Genomic DNA, 17,377 nt, shown 5'->3' with positions numbered 1-17,377 from the left:
CGGGTGTGGTGGAGCTGGAGGGGAGTGTGGAGCGGACAAGGGAGTCATGGAGAGAGTTGTCCCTCCGGAAAGCAGATAAGGGTGGGGAGGGAAAGATGTCTTTGGCCAGAGACTGAATTGTGTTTGGTGTACTACTTTGTGTACGTAGTATCTTACATGCAATATGTCTGCATTTTTTTTTAGGAATTTTGGTGTTTCATTAAATTGTGCAATAGATATAAACTGTATAGATATAAAGTGCCAAATTTTTCCTTTGTGATTAGCAGTCCAGGAAAATGTTTCTTTTGTGCAATGTTGCATCTGTAAGCACTGTATGTTCCTCAGCTCTGTGATGCTGCCTCCCCATTGTTTGGTTGATCTTATTTGCATGTTTTCCTGCCCATCCACCTCCACCACTTCCTCCACCGTCAGTGCTTATCGTTTTTTTTCTTTGAGAGAAGTGATTGATCACTTAACCATATAAATTGGCACTTGGCAAATTTATGAACTTGTAATGGTTCTCTCCTTCATAATCAAATATTTTGGAATTAAACATTCTTGATGATCTTTCGAATTTTGGTAGATCATTGAAACAGAAATTTTGTTTTTTGTACATTGTAAATTTTTTTCCCTTCATTGTTTATAGATCAAAAGAAACATTACTTAGTGAAAACTGTTTATACCACTCCAGTGATTCATCATGGGGGAACTATTCAGGAGTGAGGAGATGACGCTTGCACAGCTTTTCTTGCAGTCAGAAGCTGCTTACTGTTGCGTCAGTGAACTAGGAGAGCTCGGGATGGTCCAATTTCGAGATGTAAGTTGATGCTTTTTGCTGATTTGCACAACTAATCTGCAAAATTAACACTGTCTTAACTACTGCTGATTCATGATCTTGTCCTGTTTACACTCAGGGTTGTGGTTTCACAAACAGCAATGTTTTAAATTTTAAACTAAGAGAATGGGAGGCTGTTTCCAAAACTTTAGCTGCCTTACTTGTGTTTCAATAACTGGATATTATAGATGCCACTGGGAGAACGTCACATTAAAGTTGCATTGTAATCTGTTGACTAGCAGAGGCATGCTAAATATAATGCTAAGGCCTCTGTATCATTGGCAAAAGTTACCCGTCACTCTTGGCTCCCTCCAATGTGTGGCTTTGTCCTGTGTGGGCCGAGATGGTTTATGTGATAGGATTGCTCAGTCCTTCATCCTAAGCTCCCTGCATTCTTTGCTGTTCGACAGAAACAACACCACCACCACTTGAGTTTGCTTTTCTACCAATCTATTTTGACATACCACATTTACCATCAAGGATTCCTGGAATCTTGATCTCAGTCCACCGTGCTGACGGTATCTGATGTTTAAGTTGTGAATGTGTCACTGCCTTAGCGGTTTTATCATTAGTCTCATATACTGTGTGTCCACTTCAACTGAGCAATAGTAAATTCCTAATATTTGTTTGCAGTTAGATGCCAAAGTATGGCATGGTATCTCTCCGCTGAGAGGGTGTGTCCAGTAGCTGGATACTAACGATTACTTTAGGCTGGGTGTTATAATGAATTTGCAATAAGTTCATTTTACCTTCACACAAATTTCTATTTAGGAGTATTTAGAACTTTGCTTTGTGTATGTGCCCTAACGGCTGAATTGGATACTACTGCCAAGGGGATTTGTGAATATGTTATTGAATTCCAAGGCTTGAGTAGATTTGTAGCTCGGGTTGTAGATGTTGTGGTTGGTTGGTTGGCTCGCCGAGCTGGTTCGTTGTTTTTCCGCAGATGTTTCAGTACCCTGCTGGGTAACATCATCAGTGCAGCCTCCAATGAAGTGCCATTGTGTTTTTCCGCCTGTTATTTGAACTCTGGAGTCCATTGAGCTGGAGTACCTCGCTTCTGGTTTTCCCTCGTAGTGGAGTGTATGTGGGGTCTTTTTTAAATTCTTTTTGTTGATGGGGGGAGTTTGTATTTCACACGGCATGGTAACACCATGACCCCATATACGCTCCACTACGAAGGAAAACCGGAAGCGAGGTAATCCAGCCCGACGGACTCCAGAGTTCAAATGACAGGCGGGAAAACACAACGGCGCTTCATCGGAGGCTGCACTGATGATGTTACCCAGTAAGGTAATGAAATGTCTGCGGGAAAAACAACCAACCAGCTCGGCGAGCCAACCAACCGCAATGTATTATTGAATTTAATACAAGTTGATTTTTGTCCACATTTTGATAGGCTAGTTGCATCACCATGCATGCACCATCTACTTTTATTTCTTCAAAATACAGGATTCATTCCTATTCTAGACTTTATTGGTCCAAAGACCTGTAACTAACATTTTACTGCAACTAATGTTATATTTTAATTAAACATCACAGAAATTCTACTGTTTTTAGTTGCATTTACTCAATTTCATCCTTTTGTGTGCAGTTAAATCCAGATGTGAATGTATTTCAGCGCAAATTTGTAAATGAGGTTCGGCGTTGTGAAGAAATGGATCGTAAGCTACGTAAGTATTATGTAAGCCTAGTGAATATCTGTACCACATTTGTACTTGACACACAGTTTTGATATGTCAAGAATAATATTAGGGAAGCTGCATGCAATTCTTTTTAAAGCCATTTCACTTGTCTTTTCTACCCCCAGTTGAAACGATAGCCTCTGCAAATACAACAAAGTAAAACCCTGTCCTGTTGAATACTTTACACGCTGTTGCAACGGCCTCATATTTAAAGAATATTATTTAACAAGATCTTTTAAAAAAACAAGCGAAAGCGCAGGTGTGAAGAAATAAATTAACAGCATTTCCTCTAATTGGAAATACAGCAAACTTTGTTTAAACTGGCAAAAATTATACACCACAAATACTGTGAAGTTTAATGTATGATTCTGTACAGTTACTATAGTTTTTAACTTATTTACCTCAATGTAAATAAACTTATTCAATCGAATGGCCACACAAACACTCAACAGCAGTTTCGAGCCAATTTTTCCTCAAGTATCATGATCTACCATGACGTCCGAGTAGTCAGGTGAGGGTCCAGTTACATGGCTCTCTGCTGGTGAGTTTTGCTTAAGGAAAAGTTGCATTTTTATTTAAGTGATTAGTGCTGTAAATAAAGTATAACAATGATGTGTATAGCATTATGTTTCTATCACCTTAGTGTATGTTTTTACATTGATTATGAGGACCTGTTGATTATCTGGAATACTTGATCTTCTGGCACACTTCTGGTCCTGTAGGTGTCAGTTAAGAAAAGGTTTGCGGTACTAAACTTTAACAGCCAGAGGTGGACTTTTAAAAGAAGGATTAAGAAAAGTATTTCTTTTGTGGTGAATAGTGCTGTTTCTGGGTTGAATACAAATTTATTTGAAATATGTAATGGTTTAAAGTCCTTTTATCATGTGGTTTTTATGAACTATTATTTGATTGTTTTCAGGATTTGTTGAAAAGGAAATCCGAAAAGCAAACCTTGTCATTTTGGACACTGGAGAGAACCCTGAAGTTCCTTTTCCTCGAGACATGATTGACTTGGAGGTAACCATTATTGTAAAGTTGGCTTTAAAACTTTCTCCTCAAGGGCAGTCATTCTGTAAATATGGTGGATTCATAACATTATCATGACCATGTGTATACCACAAGCATGAACTTTGTTTCAATGTTATGTGACCTTTGCTCAGTTAACCAATCTTAAATCAAGCATGATTGGGATTACTGCAGCTTAGTTACATACTTGCATGCTAGAGATGGGGAAAAAATAGCAATGACCATTCAAGTCTCATTTCTGTCCAGTGTGTGATTTGCTGTCTAGTTAGACAAACCGACTGATAATGTGGGCTACAAGAACATTAGCCTCTGCTTTTAATGTGAATTGGTGACACGAGCATTTTAATTTACACACTAATTTAGTTTGAGTAATGGTTTTACCTTTGCCAGACATTTTTGTCTTTCTCCGGAGTACAGTACTTCAGATGTGTGCTTCACCAGGTGAATTGTGTCTTCTAGAGCAGAACCTGAGAAATTATTGAGATTAGAACTCTTTGTAATCACCTTTTTGTTTCTAGCTCATTGATCACAATGAGAGGTTTCTTTTCTGTATTGCATGAGGCAACATTTACATCTTTGTTTCATTAATGTCTTCACCCCTTCCATATACCTTTATAAATTGAAGGTCTTGTTAATGCAGCTGATGATTCTGGAATAATGATGTTATCATTTTATACATTAATGTGATGGGCAACTTTAAGAATCTGATCATTATATACAGTTTCTTATTGCAGCTAGTGGAACGATCATCCTCCCTCTCTTTAATCTTGCATTTAACAGCAGGAATATTTTTTGGGATTCAGGTAACATTAACAGCAGCAGTGGAGTTTAACTTGAGCAGTTGATTACTTGAGTATCTTGGATGAGATACATCATAATCCACTATAAACATACCATCTACAATAGATACAGTGGAAGTAAAAGTTCCCAGTTCCAAACTGAATTTTAACTAAAATAATGCCTTTTTTCCTTTAGGCAACCTTTGAGAAACTTGAAAATGAACTGAAAGAAATCAATACTAACCAGGAGGCATTAAAACGTAACTTCTTAGAGCTGACTGAGCTGAAATATATTCTACGGAGAACCCAACAATTCTTTGATGAGGTCGGATTATTGTAAATTTTTGACTTTTAAATTCATTTTAGCACTGAGGATTAGTTGAAGCTTGCAATGCATGTGTGCATCACTGGCAGTTCTGCCCATATTTCTGGTTTGCCAGCTCACTTTGTGATCGTGCACTGCAAGAAGATGTAATATTTCATAATAGTTGCATCAAATATTTTCTGAAGCTCATTTGTCTGATAAATAAGTTGCACTTGTGATAAACTGCATGGTTTTAAATTTTGCTTATTTGCTTTTCTACTTTAATAATAATCAAGGGTGCTTTGTAATTACAATTTTGTGATTGGTGTGATGTCTCTAGAAAATTGAATTGAGTCTATACTGTTTAAAAGCTCTTCAAATGTTAAATGTCGTTAAATTTGGACACAATGTTATACTGATGCTGAATGGGCAAGTGTATCATTCTTGGCTTCCTAGAAAATTTGGTGCAAATTTATACTGAATACTCTTGTGTACAATCACCTCTGGGATGTGGAAAGAAAATGTCACAGGAACTGAATGATGGTAATTGATACTGTTCTCCTGTACTATCTTAAGAGTGAGGGTTTAAATATGCTCACTTGTTTATTCATTATGGTCAATGCTTATGTTGTCCAAGAGCATTCTAACAGTTTTTAAGCAACAATTAAAATTCTTTGACTAACTAGAGGAATAAATTACAAATGGTGATTTATTTAGGGCCATAGAATCATACAGCACAGAAACAGACTTTGGTTTAATTAGTCCATGCTGACCAGGCTTCCCAAACTAAACTAAAACTAGTCCCATTTGCCTGCATTCGGTCCATGTCCCCTTAAACCTTTCCTATTCATGTATCTGTCCAAATGTCTTTTAAATGTTTTAACTGTACCTGCATCTCCCATACGAACCACCCTCTGTGTGAAAAAGTTGCGCCTTGGGTTCCTTCTTAAATCTTCCTCATCTCATCTTAAAATTACGTCCTCCAATTTTGAACTCCCATGCCCTAGGGAAAAGACCTTTTTGCTATTCACCCTAACTATGTCCCCCATGATTTTAAAAACCTCTATAAGGCCACCCTTCAACCTGCTTCGCTGCAGTGAAAAAGGCCCCAACTTATCTAGCCTCTCCTTATAACTCAAACTCTGAGAAATTTATGGATAAAGCCTAAAAATTTAAAGGAGGAGGATACTTACAGTCAGAATAAGCTAAATTATTGTTTGGAAAAAGTGTGCCTCTTATACCACTGATCTCCTGATTTTCTTTGAGGGGATATGGAGGTGCTGGTTTGGTCAGTATTTGTTGCCTGTCCTTAATTGCCTTTTGAAGTTAGTGGTGAGTCCCCATCTCGAGTTTTTGCAATCCATGTAGAGTTGGTGTATCCTCAGACCCCATAAGAAGAGAGTTCCAGGCTTTTGATCCACTAAAAATGAGGAATGGCAGTATCATTTGAGTAGAGGTTTTGGCTTTGAAGATGCTGTTGAAGGAGCCTTGTTGAGTGAGTACAGTGCATCTTATAGATGGAACATGCTGCTGCCATACTCAGTGGTGGAAGATTGGATTGATTAAAACAACCAAATAAGTTACTTTGTCCTGCATGGTGTCAAGCTGTTTGTCTTGTTCGAACTGCATTTTTCCAGGCAATTGGAGTATATTTTATCTCACAACTGAATTGTGCCTTTGGATGCTGGAATGGTTTTGAGAATCAGAAGTTGTTAATTGCTTCAGAATTCCTAGTATCTGACTTTCTCTTGTAGCCGCAATACTTATACAGCTAGACCATTTAGTTTCTGATCAAATGAAATCCCCAGAATGTTGAGTATTGGTGGTGGAGGAGTAGAAAGGGTTCGGTGATGACGATGCTGTTGAATGTCAAGTGGTGATAGTCATTTCCTGGCACTGTGGAGTGACATTACTCAGCACTTAACAGCCCTTGCCTGGATGTTGTCTAGGTCTTTCTCTGTGGGGAAGCAAACTGATTCACTGTCTGAGTCATTGCAAATATTGTGCAAGCATTGGTGAACATTGCCATGGTGACCTTCATGATGGAGGGAATATAATTGAAGCGGCTGGGTCTAGGACACTACCCTAAAAAACACCTGCATTGATTCCTTACTACTGAGATGATTTATCTCCATCAACCACTGAGACAGTGGCAGCACTATTATTTATAAGATGCACTGCAACAACTCACCTAGGTTGTTTTGATATCCTCTTTCCTTCCTGCTAGGTATGACCCCACTGGAGACTTTTCCTCTGATTTCCATTGACTCAAGTTTTCCTTGGGCTCTTTGCCATGCTCTGGTAAATACTACCTTTAATGTTGGTGGTAATGTCTTGCTCTCTCATTTCATCACTGAAGTTCAGCTCTTTTACTTATGCTTGTACCAAGGCTGCAATATCAGTGTAACAGGGCATATCCGAGGCTGGTCATGGAATTATAGAAATTTTACAGAATGGGGGAATAAAGCCTTTTGGCCCATTGTGACCATGCTGGTCGTCAAGCATCTATCAATTCTAATCCTGTTTTCCAACTCTTGGCCCATAGCCTTATACACTACGGCATATAAGTACCTATCTAAATACTGCTGAAGTATTTTGAAAGTTCTTATCACCCTTTTGGGCAGTAAGTTCCTGATGCCCACCACCCTCATCCCCATTTATATCTTCTGTTCTTTGCTTTTAAAACTTAGCCCCCTGGTTATTGATCCATCTACAAAGGGGCAAGTTTCCTTCTTATCTATGTCCTGATGGTGATGGTGCTGCCAAGGATGTCATCTGTATGGTCTGATTCTGAGTATAACTCTGGCTGTTGCTTAACTGTGGGACAGCTCATGATAATCTAGATCAACAATCTGAGACAAATGCTAAGCTAGATAGCTCGCTCCACAGTTATTCCCAATCACTGATTTGAATGCTGCAGTGCAGGTCTGGAAAAATTTACCTTTCTGGAAAAGCGAGCAATTGAGCTTTTTGATTTTGATCCCATGGTAAATGTACTCTATATTAAACACAACGTTCAACTTCTGCAACTCGTAACTGTCCTAAGTACTTGTATGTTTGTAAACTTTGATTTGTTGAAACCATTAACTGGTTTTCAATATTTAAAGGGTGCCTGGAAATGTGTGGTAGAATTTGTTATTGCATCTGGGGATGGTAGATCCTGCATCCCACTAGTACAGGACTATAAGATGGGTGAAATCAGATATCCATAATGGAACATCTTTAAAAATGCATCCATTTAAATTAATAGGAAAATGTTACCCTCCTTTTGTTAATCCCCAATCCTCCTCCTCTTGATTTTCTTTGTAATCAAGAGATTCATTATGCCCAGGTGCAAATGACAATACTTTGTGTTCAAAAATACAGAGCCATATTTTAATAGTAAGCATGTGAATAAGGTTGCAGCCAGTTTGCATGATGCGGCATGCTAATGTGAGAAATTCAAATAAAGTATGAAGGGAACTAGCAGATGCATACTATTTGTGAATAATCCAGGGTCTAGTTTTTCATTATAAAAAAAAAAAAAAAAAATCTACACTTGGTCTCCCACTCAGCTTTGGTATCTTGGACATTGCTTTTGGTCTTTGTCATTTTTATTTGATTTGATAGAATCGCTGAGAAGGTTGACATGTACATCTGAAGAGTTTAACCTCTATCCTCCTTATCAAAGGGAGTCTACGTCTAAGACTAATGTAAATACTGACATAGATATGCACAGTAACTTGCAGCTGCTAACTTTAAAATGGTTAATATTTGTAAGTGGGTCAGTACTGGTATTAATTGGAACCTCTAAAATTGGATTACAAATCAGCAACACTTCAAAAATTTAAACCATGAAATTGCCCAGAAAAACAGGTATTTTTCCTCCATGCATGTGTTATCAGTTTGGATTCAGTTTTTGGAGATTATTACATACTTAGCAATCAGAAGCCATTTGAACTGCAGCTTCCCAGTGTTTATTTCTGGCTGTGGATGCTGTTGGATTTGACTAAATTATCTGTTCTTGAGAGTAGGATGATCTCTAGGAAATTAAGTTTCATTATGCAGCACTCCATTTAATGTGTCTGATTCCAAACTGATTGGGCAAGTCAGGATAGCTGAATATGAATCTCGACCAGGGTTGATTATTTCACATTGTATAGCCCTGTGGCTAGAAGTAGTTCATCAACTATTTCAGTTGAAGGGAAATAAACATACTCCTACTCTATCCAAGAAGTAATAGAGCCTAGTATTCTTCCAAGCCAAATTTAGTTACCAGTTTTTATGAGCTGCACTTGTTGCTGTAGATTTGTTAGTTTCTGGACACCAAGTTTAATTTTATTATAGATATTAAAGATGGCAGTGTGGCTCCCTGATAAGCACTGGTGCCTCCCAGCACCACGGATATAGGTTTGATTCTAGCCTTGGGTGTCTGTGTGGAGTTTGCAAATTCACCGTGTTTGCATGGGTATCCTCCAACAATCCAAAGATGTAAAAGTTAGGTGATTGGCTGTGCTAAATTGCCCATAGTGTCCAGGGATGTGCAGACTAGGTGAATTAGCCATGGGAAATGCAGGGTTACAGGAATAGGGTCGGAGGGTTGGTGTGGCTTCGATGGGCCGAATGGCCTGCTTCCAGACAGAGAGGATTCTACAATTCTATATAATGTATAAAGAACCAGAATTTTTACAGTGTGGAAGGATGCTCTTTGGCCTATTGTGTCTGCGCTGGCACTAAGCATTTATGGTGGCATAGTGGCTGAGTGGTTAGCTCTGCTGCCTCACAGTGCCAGGAGCCTGGGTTCGATTCTACCCTCGGGCAACTGCCTGTGTGGAGTTTGCACGTTCTCCCCGTGTCTGCGTGGGTTTCCTCCGGGTGCTCCGGTTTCCTCGCACAGTCCGAAAGATGTGCAGGCTAGATGGATTGGCCATGCTAAATTGTCCATAGTGTTAAGGGATGTGTAGATTAGGGGAATGGGTCTGGGTGGGATGTTTGAGGGTCGGTGCGGACTTGTTGGGCCGAAGGGCCTGTTTCCACACTGTAGGGATTCTGTCTTAACTTAGCCCCAATTTCCTGCTTTTACTCATAGCTATGCACATTATTTAAATAGAAACAATCATTCAGTGCCCTCTTGAATGCCTCAGTTTAACCTGTTTCGACCATACTTCCAGGCAATGCATTCCACACCCTCACTGCTCACTGTGTGAAAAAGATTTTTCTTGCCTTGCATTTGCTTCTTTTGCAAAATACTTTAAAACTGTGCTCTCTCTTTAATCTATTTGATTGGGAACCATTTCTCCCTATCCACTCTGTCCAGATCCCTCATGATTTTGAAAACTTGTATCCAATCTCCTCCTAGCCTTCACCTCTCCAAGGAAAACCGTTTTTCTTTATTCATTTGCAGGATGAGGGTATCACTGGGTAGGCAGGCGTTTATTATCCATCCCGAATTGCACAGAGGAAAATTTTTAAAGCTAACCACATTGCTATGGGTCTGAAGACACATGTAGGCCAGTCAAGTAAGGATGGCAGTTTCCTTCCTATAAAGAACATTAGTGAACCAGATGGGTTTTATCCCAACAATTGATTTGAGGTCATCATTTGACACTTTACATTTTTACTGAATTCACATTCCATCATCTGCTGTGGTGGGATTCAAGTCTGTGCTCCCAGAACATGAGCTGGGTCTCTGGATTAAAAGTCTAATGACAATATCACTAAGCCATCACCTCTCCTAACTTTGCTTGGAACCATTCTCTTATATTACAGTCTATCATTGTTTAAACTTCAGTAACCACATGTACCATGCGCTTTTTTGATGTTTTCATATTGTATGAATAAATGAGCCCTTGAAAAACATTCCCTTTTAATGCAGAATTTATGTTAAAATCAAAAATGCTATCAATTCTCAAACTTGTCAACACCTAAAATTGACTTTCTCCCTAAGAACTTTAATGGTCCTTTTGTACGTAATGACTTTTATGCCACAGCATACAGTCAATGGTTGAATACTCCTATAGAAAAGACCCACTGTAGTTTATTGTAACATTTGATTTGATGAGAACAAAAATTGAAAGAACTGCAGATGCTGTAAATCAGAAATTGCTCAAAGCTCAACAGGTTTGGCAGCATCTGTGGAGAGAAATGAGAATTCATGTTTCGGGTCGAGTGACCCTTCCTCGTAACTTGATATTCAGTTTCCAATCATAATCTTGTAAAATAGGCAGTCTAGTAAAGTACTCTTCATCTGTTTAAAACTATATAGCAAATTTGAGCTGCCAAAGACAATCACGAGGAAAAATACCTGTTAAAAATGTTGTCACTGATCATGAAAATCTAATGCATTTATATCAGCTGTATTTATTTATTTTAATACTTCCTTCAGCAAAACAATGGGATTGTAGCAAATTGAAGCCATTTTAGCTGGCAGCTGAAGGATCAAGAATGTTAATCATGTTTCTCCTTTTCCCAGTCTTCTGTTTTTTAAACATAGGCAGAACAATAACGAGAAATAAGTTTTGAATCTTTCAGCGTAATCAACCATAAGTGCAGGAATCTAACGAAGACTGGAAAAGTAACAGTTAATGGCATGCAGATCTCCATCTCCTTCCTTCCACCCCTTCTGGTTTCTTGTGAATGTTTTGTTTTTTTTTCTCATTTGCTTATCATTTTGAGTAAAGTATTGTAAATCTGATTTTTTTTTCTGGACTACCTTTGAAAAGTTCAGGTGTAATTTTATTTTTTGGTTTCCAATAAAGAGCCACATGTTGAATATTTCTTATACAAATTTGAGTCAAATTTTCCTTTTATTCCACCATTTATATTTAAAATTCTCCAGAAAAAAAACAAGTATCCACTGATTGCAACATGTTTTGATATATATTGGAATAAGAGATTTGTGGCTTCATAGTGGAAATCAATCTTTACTCAGGATGGGGCTTGTGATGTACTCTCTGCTCTTTGTGGAATAACTTACTGTGTCATTTAATTGACTGCTTATAGGACCTGATCCCTTTACCAGCCGAGGAAAATTTATTAGGAAATACTTTGACTAAATTTTTTGTGCAAAAGTATATTTTTTAAATTTCCAATTGTAATTACTCACTAAACCAAATTTTCTTATGTGGATCCCAGATATTTTTCCCCACATTTCTTCTTGAGACAGGGCTAAAATAATTTGCTAAAATTCTTGTCGTACAGGTCTAACGACCTCCAATATTCAACCTATATAGTTCCAATGTCAGGTATTCAATCTACTATTGATTTTTGGTTTTACAGCTGCAATTGAATCAAGACCTTCTGGATAATCTCATAAAGAACAAAACTCAAGTTCACATCTTCATGAAGTACAAAATGTTCAGGCTGAATTTCAGTTTCACGTTAGATTTTACAGATGATTTCTTGACTTGTATGGCAAATGTGCTTGCAAAATGATGCAGTTGAGTGCAAAATCACAATTTGTATGTACTGTTTGCAAATACTGCCCAACTTTGACGCTCTACTCCCAGTGCATTTTGGTTCTAGTGTCCTGTCTGTGAATTCTTCATTTACTGCTTAGCCTGCTCAAACAGCAAGACTGTTTTGAGTGCTGGTGATCTTCTATAGTTGGTGTGGGAAAAATGAGATGTGTTGCAGCGATCACTCTATTTTTTAAATTCCGCTTTTCTCAGCGTTGGGGCAATGGACTGCTATTTTGCTGCTGACTGCAAAACCTGTGCCTGTGAAGCACTGCAGCTAAAATTGACTTTCCTATTTATAAACTGCTCAGATATATAAATATATTTATTCCAAACTTTTTGTTTGAAAAGACCTAGTTCTATAAAGAAGATTTAGCCCCATAAGAAGGATGAATGAAACAAATTAGTTCAATACCAGTGCACAAATGTTAATAGCTCTGAAGCACTGAGAATTTATACCCATATGGAAGCACCTTTATATTACTGCAGTGTTGTTTTTGGTAAGTAGGTGCTGCTTATTGAGCAGATGTGGAAGTGCTACGCATGCACGTTTGTATCACAAAAGCAAATGATTCACTACGGCAACTCAATACCTATTTTTACATTCTGGATTTATTTTAAATTGCATGCATTCATAAGAATATTGTATCCATTGTCTGTGCTGTTCATTAGGCACATTGGAAAAGACCAAAGAGTTGGTATTTGCACATACAGTGAAAACTGCCCCTCTGTTGTGCCTTGGCCTCTTGTGGTACTGTGGGACTATACATAAACCTGGATGATTGAATACTGAAATTTGGTATTGTGCTTTCAAAATCAGAAAAACATAAATAGATTTATAATGACTGTCATATAGATTCACTACAGGCAAGATTTATAGATAAATACAGATTCCAATCTAAACCACTTCACTTATGGAAATGGTGTGTTTACATTAGAGGCTTGCTCTAATGTCGAGTTTGCTTTGTTTAATTTTGTAACAGAATATAACTGATTTCAGTGTGCAAGACAAGCCCTTTTCTTGGTCACAGCAGATTTGCTTTGAAGACTTTTAACTGTAGATTTAGAAGTTGCATGCCATGTCTTCATTTTTAAGCATGTTATATGTTACATGTTTGTGATATGATGGCACATCTGGCATTATATATCTTTACTATGTTACTTGAATAGCTAGTACACAAAATTGATAGACATTGCATTCCTAATTCCACATTGTTTCCTGAGTTTTATTTATACCTAATTTCGGTTTTCCATAAAACCTGCAAACAAGTCATACTGCAGCTAGTAATCTACCTTAATAGCTTGAGAACCTGGGTTTTCATCCAGCTAGAACTGGTCACCATCCTTCAGCTGCAAGGGATCAATACAAATATGTGAACAGAAGCATGATTGATTTTACACCATGAGGGTTCTAGTTCCAGGTCTGACTGCACATGGGAACTGGAAAATTTTGCACTAACCTGGTGCGGTAGTGGGTCCATTTTCTGACTCTGGAGCCAAGCTGACTCTAGTTAGTATCCAACTTCAAGCTCAGTTCAAAATTTGTCTTGCGTATTGCCTGCTTTTGGAGAAATGGCTAATTTTGTTTAAATCTGTTAACATACTTTGTTCATAACATAGAACTCTCATTTTTTTTGAATGCAAAATGATATTAATTTTACCAAGTGAGAGCTGAGAGTATTCTTTCCCAGTTAAACTGATTTAACAAAGAATATAATTAATTGTGTATTTCCAAAGTTAAACGATACTTTCAGAAGGCTACAGGCAATGAAATAGTCAAATCTAAATGTGGGAAAATTATCAATCTCCAAAATGAGTCGATGAATTTCAGTAAGTACGTTCAAACCATGAAACATTGACATTGTTACATCTCAGGGTATATAATGGCACCAGTCTTCTCTTACCTCAAAGATTTGAGGCTGAAGTTATTTACCAACTGGTCAGATGGGATATTTTATTGATTCATGGTTGGGTCTTACTCATTGCATAAATGTGACAGGTGCTATATCATGGAGTAGAATTCCCACAGTGTGAAAGCAGACCATTCAGCCCATAGAGTCCACACTGACCCTCCGAGCATCCCACCCAGACCTACTGCCCAACCCTGTCCCTGTAACCCTGAATTTCCCATGGCTTATTCACCTAGTCTGGACACTATGGGCAATTTAGCATGGCCAATCTACCTAAGCTGCACATCTTTGGATGCTTTTTGAACTTGTTCTTATTATAATATGATAGTAATGCTCTATTCCTATAAGTTAGTAAAACTTGGCCAGGATTTCATTCCTTCTCATCTAACATATCAGTGATAAAGTAGTAACTTTGTTTAGGATTGTGCTAACTAATCTAACATTTTGTAGAATATGCATCATATATTACATTTTTAAAATGATAATTGGCCGAAAAATAAGTATAAATCTCAAAACTATTGCCTCTGCTTTGGCTTGTGTGCTTTCTTCTACTTCTTCATTTCTTCCACAAGTGGGAATGGACATTTGGTCGCACGTAGGCCACTGGGAGAACTGAGGAAAGCACTTTTTCTTAAGCTAGTGTTCGCTTATTCAGATGTTAAGAGTGACCACCATGGGAGAACATTTTTGCCGGCTGTCTAACATCCAGCAAAATGGCTTGTCTGAACTTAGAAGTTCTTCATTTAACTAGCTGATTCAGCTTTTTGAACTTGTTTTGTTGTAAGTTTTTGGCAAAATGATTTGAATAGTAATCTTTCCAATTATATTTGGCCAGTAATAGTTATCATATTTAATAAAGAGCAACAGCATTTAAAGATGTGCATTTAATAAATACGGAATGGCAGCCAACTTCTAAATTATTCTCTCCAAATAATTTTTATCCCATGTGTGAATTTTTCTGTCATTTTTTTTGTTTTTTTTTAAAAACAGTAGTGGAAATTTAGAAAAAGAAGCATTTGTTCAATCCCTTAACAAATTGAAGCAGAGGTTCGGTTCAGGCCAGAAGACTTTGGGTGAAGAGGAAAATCCAAACAAAATACCTTCATGCTATTTCTATGCACACATTTTGTGAAAGAAATCTGATTGGAAATGAGTTTCCCAGTTCTCAGTACTCTACTTTGGCATTTTCTCATGCCTTACACCTGTGTTTAATTCATCAGGGAATCCTTGATGTAACTTGCTAATATGACTGACTCCAATATGTTGAGGATACACACTTTATTCTAGCACTGAAAAATTATCCTAAAGGTGTTGTCATATTGTTAAAATGCATGCATTGCATTCCCTACCCAAAAAAAAATGTGCACACTCTCTTGCAATTCTTCAAATTTTATATTAACCCATCAGTCTTTTGAAAGTAGGTATTAAATATTGATGAGTAATCCTCACTGTTTCAGGATTTGTAAATTATGATTTCCGTTTGACAAGCTTTTCTAATGATTCAGTACTGCTTTGATAGTGCAAACATCAAATTTATAGCAACGCTTTGGCAAAGAGGATTTTTCTCTGATTCAAGAGATATCTCGACAGACGGTGGTCTTAAACGTGGTCTTAATAGCAATTAAAATGTGTTCTAATTTCTGTAAAATCTAGTATACAAAGTGTTTTTGACTTTCATTTGCATGTTGAAATTGGGCATAAGATTATATGCCTAACATAGCCAGTGTTTTGGACCATCCCAACATTAGATACAAGTTCTTAGTACAAACCTGTTAATTCTACATTTGCTCTATATTGATGTGATTTAAACAAAAGGCATTTTAATGTAAATTAGAATATTTACTGGTGAACATTAAAGCACGCCATTGAACAGAGTAAGGATAACTTTGCACTATATTTGTACATGGCAGATCTGACTGATATTGCTTACAGAAAACATTTAATGCAAAACACATTAATCTTCCAGTACATTTATGTTAGAAAATGCATTTCTAATTTGAATATTGCTGAAAAGAGAGACATGTAGTCAAAGCTTTTTGTTTTGCAGTCATCAGATCAAACGCTGCCAAAATTCAAATGATCACAATTTGTACTAGAGGTGCTGATTTTCAATGAAACACCTGTTGTGGAGTAATTTTTTTTTCTGTAAAAGGGTGTGCAAAAGTGGAACTCATTTTTAACATTTATTGAAGCAAAAATATTTATCAATGACTTTCAACTGGACTTTTAATTTATTATAACCTCTTTTTATGATCAAATATCCCTTGAGCATTGTGACTGATCTTCAGGTTTTCGGAGAAATAAGATTGTAGACCACTCCTTAATGCTACGTATTTGAACTATACTAGTTGTAGGTGAATGGAAATTGCTAGTAAAAGGTGCTACTCTTGCAATAAATCTATTGCCTCGTGACTTGGGTTCCAACTAACAGACTTCTTTCTGTCCTCCAATTTGCAGAAGCAAGTATTTTATCAGAATAGTTTCTCCAAAATTCAGCAAAAAAGTGCCAAAGAAATTAGCTTGTTGGTACTATGTCAGTATCCTACTGATTTACTTAGTGAATTTCCACTTCTGTGATTATCTTGTCAATGGCATGTATGTTTTAGCAACTTCGTATCAATTTTCTGATCTTCTCACCCGAGTCTTTCAGCCATATCCAAGAACCCGCTCGAATGATTCTGTTAGTCTTTTTTTTAAATTTTCCTGCGCATCTTTGCTTGCATTTCTCTATTCAAAGTCCATTGTTTTCAATGTTCACTGTGGTTTTTTTTTCTTTTTTTTTTGTGGCCACTTACTTTGCAGTTATGGTTTTATCTTTTCTCCTGGTTCCTGGTTCCCCTGCATGCCACTAACTGGTTTAAATAGTGTGTTAATTGATTTGTGAATTCAGGCTGAATTGCATCATCAGCAGATGTCTGATCCGGACCTATTGGAGGAATCGTCTTCCCTGCTGGAGCCAAGTGAGCTGGGACGCGGTGCCCCCTTGAGACTTGGGTAACTTAATTTGTTAATTAGTATTAATCTATAATTTTCTTCCTGTGGAAGCTGAAATGTAATTCCTCTGCTAAAATTGCTCACTTCGTGACACTCTGATTGTATGCTTGCATTTCAGGCCAACAAGATGAGTTCAGATGACTTTGGAAATTAGGGACAACCTTTGATTTTAAAAGTAGACTCAAACATTTTAAAGTACAGTTTCTTTGTGATTACATATTTCTGTGATTTTTATATTGTTTTTCTATATTCATTCACGGGATGAGGGTGTCACTGACCAGGCAGCATTTATTGCCCATCCCTAGTTGCCCAATGGGCAGTTTAGAGTCACCCACATTGCTGTGGGTCTAGAGTCACATGTAGGCCAGACTAGGTAAGGATGGCTGTTTCCTTCCCTAAAGGACATAAGTGAACCAGATGGATTTTTTC

The 17,377-nt window shown here is 37.5% G+C and overlaps 1 protein-coding gene across 6 annotated transcripts in view; it reads left to right on the top strand.

Moving 5' to 3' along the window:
- The window catches only part of LOC109934917 (V-type proton ATPase 116 kDa subunit a 1), a 50,527-nt gene that overhangs the window by 3,991 nt on the left and 29,159 nt on the right, over positions 1-17,377 (top strand). For 4 of the 6 annotated variants that reach the window (XM_048614446.1, XM_048614444.1, XM_020533592.2 and 1 more), the window contains exons 2-6: positions 626-796; positions 2,409-2,487; positions 3,419-3,516; positions 4,501-4,629; positions 16,845-16,948. In XM_048614446.1, coding sequence (XP_048470403.1) covers positions 680-796; positions 2,409-2,487; positions 3,419-3,516; positions 4,501-4,629; positions 16,845-16,948 — 527 coding nt within the window. In that variant the 5' untranslated portion in view covers positions 626-679. The remainder of the gene's footprint in view (positions 1-625; positions 797-2,408; positions 2,488-3,418; positions 3,517-4,500; positions 4,630-16,844; positions 16,949-17,377) is intronic. The other 2 variants (XM_048614447.1, XM_020533593.2) reach the window with 1 other exon arrangement.

This window comes from Rhincodon typus, chromosome 30 (genome assembly GCF_021869965.1).
Source record: "Rhincodon typus isolate 14 chromosome 30, sRhiTyp1.1, whole genome shotgun sequence".
In the NCBI taxonomy this organism is placed as follows: Eukaryota; Metazoa; Chordata; class Chondrichthyes; order Orectolobiformes; family Rhincodontidae; genus Rhincodon; species Rhincodon typus.
Note: the sequence above shows the minus strand (reverse complement) of the source record. Positions and strands in the feature narration are given on the sequence as shown.